Source organism: Numenius arquata, chromosome 9, assembly GCF_964106895.1.
Source record: "Numenius arquata chromosome 9, bNumArq3.hap1.1, whole genome shotgun sequence".
NCBI lineage: Eukaryota > Metazoa > Chordata > Aves > Charadriiformes > Scolopacidae > Numenius > Numenius arquata.
The window spans coordinates 274314-284909 of record NC_133584.1 but is presented as its reverse complement, the minus strand read 5'-3'; the positions used below and the strand labels follow the sequence as shown (position 1 = coordinate 284909).

At 68.2% G+C, this 10596-nt stretch overlaps 2 protein-coding genes across 2 annotated transcripts; both read right to left on the bottom strand.

Moving 5' to 3' along the window:
* Positions 1 to 421: 421 nt before the first annotated feature.
* On the bottom strand, positions 422 to 2779 carry LOC141468745 (heat shock protein beta-7-like). Its single transcript, XM_074153910.1, has 3 exons — positions 2639 to 2779; positions 1269 to 1420; positions 422 to 730 (listed from the first exon to the last, which is right to left on the bottom strand). The coding sequence occupies exons 1-3, from the start codon at positions 2748 to 2750 to the stop codon at positions 527 to 529; spliced, it is 468 nt and encodes a 155-aa protein (XP_074010011.1). The 5' UTR covers positions 2751 to 2779; the 3' UTR covers positions 422 to 526.
* Positions 2780 to 4638: 1859 nt separating this feature from the next.
* FAM131A (family with sequence similarity 131 member A) lies at positions 4639 to 9599 on the bottom strand. The gene is given in 7 exon segments (XM_074153544.1): positions 4639 to 5105; positions 5576 to 5704; positions 6222 to 6404; positions 6688 to 6781; positions 7718 to 7842; positions 9499 to 9542; positions 9544 to 9599. Coding segments are annotated over 7 exon segments (1098 nt in total).
* Positions 9600 to 10596: the final 997 nt, after the last annotated feature.

Genomic DNA, 10596 nt, shown 5'->3' with positions numbered 1-10596 from the left:
GTGCCGATGCCCCCCCCCCCCGCCATGCCAAGGGGTGGCCAGGTGCCCCTCCAGCCTGCCTGTGCCCCCCCCCCCCTCCCTGCCAGCTCACGGGGCTCCCCACTTCACTACCTCTTCCTCCCCTCCCCAGCCCAGGTGCCCCCTTGGCACGGCCACCCCCCTCCTGCACCCATGGGACAGGCACCCCAGTGTCCCTGCTTGGGGTGGTGGCACTTGGGGTGTCAGGTCGGGGTGCCCAGGGGGACACGGGTGGGCACAGCCCCCTCCTCAGCACCTCAGGGTGGCACATTGGGGTGCCTTCGGGCACACAGGTGGGCACAGCCCCCTCCCCAGCACCTCATGGCTGGGAAGGGGGGGTTCTGCTGCCTCTCTGCTGTGTGCCCCCCCCTCCCTCCTGTGTAAATACAGAGATTTTTATATTAATTTAATAAAAGGACTTTATAAGCAGATCCAGTGTGCTGAGGGGCCAGAGGTGGGGAGGGGACACCGGTGTGGGCATCGCTTTTGGGGAGGGAGAAGCCCCTCATCAGCGGGTGCTGGCTGCCAGCGTGGCCTCACTGCGGTAGAGGGGTGGGGGGGTCTCTCCGGGGCGGGGGCCGGGACGGCGGCGGGCGGTGATGAGCAGGGTCCCGGCCTCGGTGAGGGCACAGCTCACCGACAGCGGGTCCATGTCCTCGGGCAGCTGGCACTGGTGAACAAAGGTGTCGCAGACCGTGCCGTCCTCGGCCACCTGCGGGGGGGCAGGGGGGCACAGTTCCATTTACACCAGTGCTGGCCATGGGGCGGCTCCCAGTAGCCTCAGCTCCAGCAGGGAGCTCAACAGAGGGGTTTCCAGTTAACCAGTGACTCAAGGGCAATTCCCAGTTACCCCATTGCCAGCAGAGAGCAGCTCCCAGTTCCTTCATTCTTGAGGGTGGGGTAGTTTCCAGTTACCCCAGTGATTGTTCCCAGTTGCCCCCCACCAGCAGACACTGCAACAGGGCAGGAGTTCCCAGTTGCCCCATTCTCAGTGAGGAGAGCTCCCAGTTACCCCAGTGCCAACAGGGGCCATTCCCAGTTACCCCAGAGCAGGAGAGGTGCAGTGGAGCAGAAGCTCCTTGTCCCATCACCAGGGGACGGCTCCCAGTTATCCCAGTGCCGACAGGGGCCATTCCCAGTTACCCCCTTGCAGAAGGGGGTACCATGGGGCAGGACCCACATTGCTCTATAGCTGGGGACTGGGGTGGGGGGAGTATGCTGCCCCCCACTCCCACCCCAAGGTTCCTCACCTTCTCAGCCCGGATGGTGACGTGGTGGTTGGAGGTGGTCACCACGATGTCGGGGGGCTTGAACTGGCTGACGTCGGCCACCACCTGGTAGGTGTCTCCCTGGGCATGCACCCAGGTGCCCAGGCTGCAGGGGCACATGGTGCCCGGGGACCCTGCGGGCATCAGGAGGGGCTGCCATCCATGGAGGGCATGGTGCCCAGGGTTGGGGCACTGGGGGCTGGGGGAGAGGCTGGGGGGGCGCTGGGGGTTTGGGAACATTTGGGATCCTGGGGGGTTGCAAGGGGAATTGGGCACCCCAGGAGCATGGGGAGCACATGGGGGTCTGGGGTGGGAGTCTGGGAGTAGCAGGAGGCACGGGGGGATCTGGAGGCACTGGGTGGCTTTGGGACAGCAGAGAAATGGCACAGGAAGCTGGGGACACAGGGGACATTGGGGGTGCTGGGAGGTTCCAAGGGGAACTGGGTGCCCCGGCGGTACATGGGGGTCTGGGTTGGGGGTCTGGGGGTAACAGGAGGCACTGGGGGGATCTGGGGGCACTGGGAGGGTCTTGGGGTACTGGGTGGCCTGGGGACAGCAGAGGAATGGCACGAGAGGCTGGGGACATGAGGAACATTGGAGCTACTGGGGGGTTGCAAAGGGAACTGGGGGCCCCAGGGGCATGGGGGGGGTGCAGTACATGGGGGTCTGGTGTGGGAGTCTGAGGGTAACAGGAGGCACTGGGCGATCTGGGGGCACCTGAAGGCACTGGGAGGGTCTGGGGGCACCGGTTGCTTGGGGGCAGCGGAGGAACGGCATGGGAGGCTGAGGACACAGGGGACATTGGGGGTTCTGGGGGGTTGCAAAGGGAACTGGGGGCCCCAGGGGTAGATGGGGGTCTGGGGTGAGGGTCTGGGAGTAGCAGGGGGCACTGGGAGGATCTGGGGTCACTGGGTGGTCTGGGGACAGCAGAGGAAGGCCACAGGGCGCTGGGGACACAGGGGACATTGGGGGTGCTGGGGGTTGCAAAGGGAACTGGGGTCTCTAGGAGTATGGGGTCTCTAGGAGTATGGGGGGATACATGGGAGTCTGGGGGCACTGAGAGGCTCAGAAGGGTCTGGGGAGGGGGGAGCTGGGGGCACGGTGGGTCTGGGGACAGCAGGGACACTGGGGGTACCAGGGACACAAAAGGACTGGGTGGGGGACGGGGGGGGGTGGTGCAGGACAATCCAGAGAGCCATGGGGCACTTGGGCAGCAGCCAGGGCTCCCCCCAGCCCCCCGGGTCCGTCCCAGTCAGGTCTCAGGCTGTGCCCAGGCACAGGACAGCTGGATAACCCGGGGGGGGGGCCCTCCCTGGGGCAGCAGGCACCCCCACCCCCCCCATCCCCGGTACCTGGGTACCCGAAGCCATCGTGTCTCAGCGCCCCGAAGGGTCCGTGCTGCCAGTCACCCTCGAAGCGGGGCTCCCTGTGCCCTTGGCCATAGCCACGGTATGCGGAGGCCATGGCGCCCACCACCCGTGCCCCCCAAGGTCCCAGCCGGGGAGGGGGCCGCCCCCCCGCTGCCACCGCCACCGCCAGATGCCCATAATTAGGCAACCCGGCCCCCAGGAATTCGAGATAAGGGGCCGAGGCCTCGCCTGTCACCTTGTGGGGGCCGCGGGGGGGGCGGGGGGGGAGATGGGGCGTGCCGCTGCCACCACCAGGCTGCCACCCCCCACCCCCCCGGGGAGGAGGTGCCCCCCACCCAGAAGAAGAGGTGCCCGGCGCAGCGCTCGCACGATGGACTTTATTCGAGACCTGGCGGGATGGAGTGGGGGGGTGCCAGGGTGCAGGTACCCCACAGGTACCTCACAGTGGGGCAAGGGGGGGCTCCTGGGGGTCTGCACACGCGTGTACATGCACATACACCACCACCCCCCGCCCCCCCTCCAGGTACACACATACAGACGCAGAGCAAAGCCCTCCCCCCCACCATCCGCAGGCACCCCGGACCCCCCCCAGCCCGTCCCAGTGCCGTTGGGGGCACCCGCTGTCCTTGGAAAGGGGGGATGGGGTGGGGGTGGCAGGGAGCCCATCAGCGTGGCGTCAGGCCTGCTGGCCCCGGCCCCCCCACTCACAGCTTGACCATGCAGGAAGAGGGGAGCCGGCCCCACGCCTGGCACCCCACAGCAGGGCAGGGTGGGGGAAAGGGTGCTGTGCCCAGCGGAGGTTGATGGAGGGTGCTGGGGGGAGTGCATGGGAGCAGGGGGGGGCGCAGCGGGGGCTCGGGGCACCCCGGGGCGCAGGGGGCTCGGAACGGCATGCAGCGGGCAAGGAGCCCCACGAGAACACGTGCCATGCGGGAAGGGGCGGGGGGGCGCAAGCGTTGGCAAAAAACTGGCATTCCTCCCCCCAAAACGGCGTGCCTGGACCCCCAGCGCGGCCCGAGGGGGGGTGTCCGAGCCGGGGTGCCACCCCCCCAAGGCGGGACGGGGGGAGCTGGTCGCCCTTCGTGTAGGCACTTGGTTCCCTGCTCGGGGCGAGTGACTCGGGGATGGGGCCAGCGGTCCCGGGACCTGCCGCCTCCCCCTCCTCGCTGCACCCCGCGTAGCCCCCACGACAGACCTGGGGGGGGCCCTGGTTGGGCTGAGCCCCCACCGCCGCGGGGCTGGCTCGGGGGTGCTGTGGCTGGTGGCCCAAACCCCCCAGCGCGGTGGCCCGTGGCCACCCGGCCCCGCGGTCTCTCCGTGCCGGCCCCGGGCGCGTACACAAGTATCAGAAGTCCCCGCACCGCAGCACGTCCATCGCCCCCCCCGCCCCCCCCCCGACACCCCCCCCGCATCCCACACCGGCCCCGAGGCAGCAGTTCACAGTATAAAACTCGGTCCCATAAAAGCTGGTTGGGGAAAGAGGGGAAAAGCACCCCCCGCCCCGCTCCCCAAATTCCACCTCCTGTTGCCCAGAGCCGAGGGTACCGGGCCAGGGGCACTCGGGGGGGTCAGCCATGCCAACGGGGGGGGGGGGCAAACCCGTGCCTGAAAGGGGAGCCTTTGGGGGGACGGACGGACATGCGAACAATCAGCCCCACTGATTCAGTCCCGTCAGTTTTGGGGGGCACATGTGGGTGTCAGGGTGGGGGTCGGACTCCCCCAAGCCCTTCCCCACGCCCCTTCCCCGCTCTCATGCAAAAATCCAGGAGGGCAACGATGTGGCCAAGCAGGGCCAGGGCACGGCGGGGGCACACTGGCCTGGGGGGGGCGGAACTGCAGTGTCCCCCTGAGGCCCCCCCCCGCGCCCGGGGAGCAGCGGCGGGGCCCGTCCCTCGCCCAGCGCAGGGTCCGGCTGGGGGGACGGCGGTGGCGGGGGCTGGACCCCCGCCCAGGAGAGGCAGGGCACCCACGGGGGGGGGCCATCAGGCCTCTTCGGCCTCTTCCTCCTCCTCCTCCTCCTCCTCCAGCGATGCCACCCCGGAGGACGCCACGTCGGAGACTTTCCGTCGGAGCGGGAAGTCCTTGCTCAGCACCACCTCGTCCTCGGCGGGCGAGGGGCAGGGGTCGGTGTAGGACACGGCATAGAGGGGGTCCTGGCACCGGAGCCGTGCCAGGCCCCGCAAGGCACTTTGGCTGGCCGGGGGGGGCAGCTTGGGCAGCAGCAGGTCCTCCCCCCCCGCCCCCCCCAGGGACCCCAGCAGTTTGGCAGTGAGTTCGGTGGGGGACACCATCTCCAGGCTGCAGAGGCTGGAGCAGAGGGTCTCGGGGGAGAGGGTGTGCGAGGAGTCGCTCTCGGGCTCGCAGGAGCCGTGCCGGCCCCCCAGCTGGCAGAGGTGGCCCTGCAGCAGGTCCCGCAGCAACGTGCCGGTGGGTGCCACGCCGGGCAACTCTGCGGGGAAACAGCACGCCCAGGGTCGGTGCGGGGAGCACGGCATGGGGGTCTGCCAGCAGCCCTCCCCACCCCATGCCCTGCAGGATGGGAGCAGCCCTGTGCCGGGCGCTGTGCCCAGTTTGTCCACAGATTGCTGTGTGCGCGGCAACCGCGGCTACCAAAGGGAAAACAAAATATGCCCTGGCTCCAGGGAGAGCACAGTGATGCTGTGGGGCCAGGCAGGGCCACTGCCCCGTGAGGGGGTGGCCAGAGGAATTCGATCAGGCACTGGGCACCCCACTCCTTCAGCCTTTGGCACCAGCATGGGGACACAGGCATCGGCATGGGGACACCAACACCAACATTGGGACACCAACATCGGGACACTGGCATCAGGACACCGGGACACCAGCACCGGCATGGGGACACCGACACTGGCATGGGGACACCTTGCCCACCCGCAGACGCCCGCTCCCCGCGGCACTCACCGTTGGGCTGGGAGCTCTCTGTGGAGGGCATGAAGTCCTCATCGTAGGACTCGTCGTTGGAGTCGTCCCCGTCCACTGAGGACCAGGCTCGCAGCTTGGCCTCGGCGATGGCAAACTGCTCCGCCACGCCTGGCACGGGACAGGCACCCGTCACGCGCACACCTGGGGGTGTCCCCAACATCCCCCCCCTGCCCCGGCAGCTCTGTGCCTGGGGTGCCACAGCACCAGGGAGGGAGGGATAGAAGGATGGATGGAGGGAGGGATGGAAGGAAAGAGGGAGGGAGAGATGGATGGATGGAAGAAGGGAGGGATAGATAGAGAGAGGGAAGGATGGAGGGAGGAAGGGATCGATAGAAGGATGGAGGAATGGAGGAATGGAAGGAGGGAGGGAGGGAATGGATGAAGGGAGGTGTGGAAGGAGGGAGGGATTGATAGAAGTATGGTAGGATGGAAGAAGGGAGGGAGGGATGGAAGGAGGGAGGAATGGAAGGAGAGAAAGATGGATAGAGGAATGGATAGAGGAATGGAGGGAGGGAGGGAAAGAGGGATGGAAGGAAGGATGGAGGAAAGGATGGAGGGACCTAACAGGAGGGACAGAAGGATAGAGACGACCCTCCCCACCACCCCTGCCCGGTGCGGTGCCCACCGGCGGCGAAGCGTGCCTCCTGCTCGCCCTCGCTCAGGTGGCAGTAGGAGCTGAAGGCGCTCTCCAGGGCGCAGGGCGGCTCCACCGGTTTGCACCAGCCCTTCCACTCGATGAGGTGGGCGACGCGGCCCTGTGCCATGGCCGTCGGCTTCGTCACATGCTCCTTCACCACCTGCGAGATGCCTGCGAGATGTGTCCCTATGTCAGTACCCCCCCGGGCACCCCCAGTCCCCTCTGCGGAGCCCACGACCCCCCCCCCCCACCTCTCACCCCCAGCCCTTGGGACCTGGTACCGCTACACCCTCCTTTTGGGTGCCACCAAGAACCCCGATGGTACCTTTGGGGACCCCGGGGAGCCCTCCAAACCCCAGAGGGGTGACCCCAAAGCCCTCCCCAGGAGCCCCAGCCCCCTTGCCCAGAGGACACCCCCCCATCCCATTCCCCAGATCCCCCCCTGGGCCGTTACCGTGCAGCGAGGAGCGGGCCAGGGCGGCAATCTCCTGGATGGTCAGCGCGCGCCGCGACTTGGGTAGCATCTCGACAGTGTCCTCAACATTGACCTGCCGGGGGGGGGCAGGCAGAGGGGGGAGGTCACAGCCCCTGGCCACACCACCCGCCCCATGCCACTGTCCCCCACTGCGCCGGGAGGGGGCTTGGCCCCACTGGGTGCCCCCATACAGGGCCCGGGGTGTCTGTGCACGTGCGTGTGCAGAGGGATGGTGACAGCCACCACACGCAGGGCAGTGGGTACACGCACGTCCGTGCCTGTTAGTGCCCCTGCACGCTGCTACTGCTTGCACACGTGCTGTGCACACTCACACCCACACTCTTACATGTGCGTGCACACACAGACATGCTGGGTGCACACGTGTCTGCACACTCCTGCTCACATCACCACCTGTACACACACACAGACACTTGTACACAGACCCTAAACACATGTGCACACGTGCACACACACACTCTCACTGCAGGTAGGACTCTCCTTGCCGTGCACACACGTGAACTCACAGCACACACACGCATGCTCACTCCATGTGCACATGTACTGCTCACACACACCCTGTGCTAATTGGTGCCCTGAGCATACCCCCCAGCCTGTACACACACGCACACGTGTGCAAGGCCACCACGGCCGCGTGCCCCAGTGCCCGCTCCCCGGCAGCACCCGCCGTGCCGGACCACCCGCTCCTCGCTCCCCATTGCCCGTCCTGGCCACGCTGGGCCCCGAGCCCGTGGCCACGGGGGGAAGCGATGCGGGATTTGGAGGCGCGCAACAAATCGCATTGCCATGGCAACGAGGCACCGTGGACTGATTTCTCCCAGGATACAGCCCGGCTCCCGGCTGACGTCAGAGCAGCCCCAGAGCCGGCTGCGAGCTGGCAGGGCCGGGCAGGCAGGCAAGGGAGCCCACCGTGCCCCCGGCCACGGCCAGGACAGGGGTCCCACCATGGGATACCGGTACCTGGGAGGGTCACGGGTGGTCTCAGCAGTACCTGGAGGAAGTCCTGGCTGTCGAAGGAGGCCTGGCGTGCCAGGCGGGGCAGCGGGCGGGCAGCACTCAGCGGCGACAGCGCTTTCACCTCCTTCCACTCCACGCACAGCGTCGTGTCCACGGCCACTGTGGGAAGAGATGGGGTTGGGGGGGAGGCATCAGCACCTCCATCCCCCCCCCAGCAGCCCCCCAACCCTGGGGTTGCGGCTTCTTGCCCAGTCCGAGACCAAACACAACTCATTGCAGGGGTGCTCCGGGGCGGCCGGGGGCTGCGGTGTGAGTGACTCACGCCCGGGCAACTCTTCCGCCTGTGTCAGCGGTAACGTACGGGCCCGGCCTGGCAGCGGGGACCGGGCGCCTGTCCCGGCTTGGCAGCCCTTTCAGGAGGGGTGGGGGCAGCTGGACCAGGCCGGGGGGGGACGGACTGGGCCAGGCAGGGGGGGAGGCAGCGCTGGGCCATGCTGCGGGGGGCTGGCGCTGCTCCGCCATTGCCACCCACCCCCCCCCCCAGTTCCCCATCTCTGGGGCACAGGAGGAAAAGGCGCAAAAAGGGATGGGGGGGCAATAAAAGTACCTGCACCAGTTCCCCTCCTGCCCCCAGCAGCCCGACTCCTGGCCCCTGCACCCCAAATGGATGGGTGCCCACCCCCTCAGGCACTGACCCCCAAGCACTGGGGCCAGGGAGGGTCCCCTGTCACTGAGCCCCCCCCCCCAGGCCAGGCCAGCCCCCAAGGAGCCTCCCCTGCATGAAGGTGGGCCTGGCTGACGTAAACCAGCCGCGAGGTGGGATGTGGGGGGGCTGATCAGTGCTCCCTCCAGCCCCCATCTGGGGGTAGCCCCTGGTTCCCAGAGAAACTGCCAATGGCATCACCCCCACGCCCGGCTGTGGGCAAGAGCATCCCGTGGTGATAGCCCAGCGTCATCACCTCTGTCCCCCTGGCAACGACACCCCCAGGGCCCCCCCCCAGCGCATCTGTGACACCCCCAGCACCGTCCCAGCCCCCAGAACACCCTTGGATCACAGGACCCCTTGCTCCCATCCCTGCTGCAGCACCCCAGGACATCTGCGGCATTCCCACAACACCCCTGTGGCACTCACCACCCCACAGCCCCTGCAGTAGCCCCCCAAACACCTCTACCACCCTCATAGCACCCCCACACCCGCCAAGGCCTCTGACCAGCACCCCAGCCCCACGCCCCCTTCCCAGCCCACTGCGCCCCCAGCACCACTCACCAGCTCCCCCAAAGATGCACCCCAGCCCCTCCAATCCCCTCAGCCCCTACACACCCTCACCCCCCCCATATCTCTTCAGGCCCCCCGATCCCCCAGGTGCCCCAGAGCAGCACCCCCAGGCCCCAAACCCACATCTGCCTACAGCCCCCACCCCCTGATAAGTACCCCATTCCTCCAAAGCCCTCAGTCCCCCTGAACCCCCCCAGCATTAGGTGCCCCAATCCTCAGTGCCCCCCTCCTCACATGCCCCAGTCCCTGTAGCTCCCGTCCCCATCAACCTCCCCATACACTGTCCCCCCATCCCCCAGGCCCCCTCAGCTTCCCCATAGCAACCCCCCCATCCCCCACCTTCCCATATCCTCCAGCCCCCACGCCCCCACCACCCTCATCGCATCACCCCTGTCCGTCTGCCCCCCCAGCAGCCTCTGCACCCCCCTACACTCCACACCCCCAAACCCCCCTACACCCTCCATCCCCTACGGCCCCCATGGACCCCAAATACCGCTCGCCCCCCCCGCCCCCGTCCCAGCGCGGTGTCGCTCACCCACCGATGGTGGTTTTGGAGCCGATGCAGCCCATGCTCCCGGGGGGGCCCCGGTGCGGGCACTACCGCCGGCTCCGCGCCGCCCGCATCGCCCCCCGGCCGCATGGGCGGCCCCGGGCAGCGCCCGCGCCCCCCCCCAGCAGGGTCCTACCGGGCCGGGCCGGGCCGCGGTGCGGGAGCCCCGAACGGTGCCTGCGCCGGGGCCGGGGAGCAGCACGTCCAGAGACGTCACTACTGGGGGAGGAAGAGGAGGGAGAGGGGGAGGAGGAAGGGGGGGGAGGGAGATGGGGAGGGAGGGGAGGAGGAGGAAGGGCGATAGGAAGGCTCGGGAAGAGGAGGATGAAGGATGAGGAAGAGGAAAGAAGGGGAGGATGGGGGAGAGGGAGGCCGGGAGGGAGATAGAGAGGAGAAGGGGGATGAAGGCTGCCGGGGAGGATGAAGGAAGAGGGGGGTTGGAGGAAGAGGAAGAGGGGGATGGAGGAAGAGGTGGGGGCGCCGGGGGGAGGAGAAGGAGGAGGATGGACGAAGGAAGAGGAGGGGGCTGAGGAGGAGGCGGGGGGGAGGAAGGCCGGGCACCGCGGAGAGCGCCGCGCCAGCACCGCGGACAGCGCCGCCCGCCCGGACCCGGGGCGCCCCCCCGCGAGACCCCCCCCGAGCGACCCCCGGGGGTGGGGGGGGGACAAACGACAGGGACCCAGTCCCGGGTCTGCCCACGGAAAGCGGGTCTGGCCCTGCCTGCCCCCCCCAGAGGGGCTGGTGGTGCCGGGGGGAGCACACAGAGGGTGAAGGGGGCCTGGGGGTCCCACCCGGGTTTGGGGCAGGTGGGAGGACACCCCCTCTGACAGCACCACAGCGCCCCCCCCCCCGCGGGAGACGCAGGCCCGGCTGAGGGGTTACCCTGCGGCCAAAGGTGTCTGTTCATCCCGAAACCTACTGATGGCAATTAATGCTGCGGTACCTTTTCCCTGGCACAGGAGGGCACTGAGAGGGTGCCAGCCCCCCCCCCCCCTTGGCAAGCAGCGTACCCGAGCAGCCCAAGGGCCACCTTCTTCACTCAGGGGGAGGCCCTGGCCAGTACAACCCCCCCTGCCAGGCCCTGCTG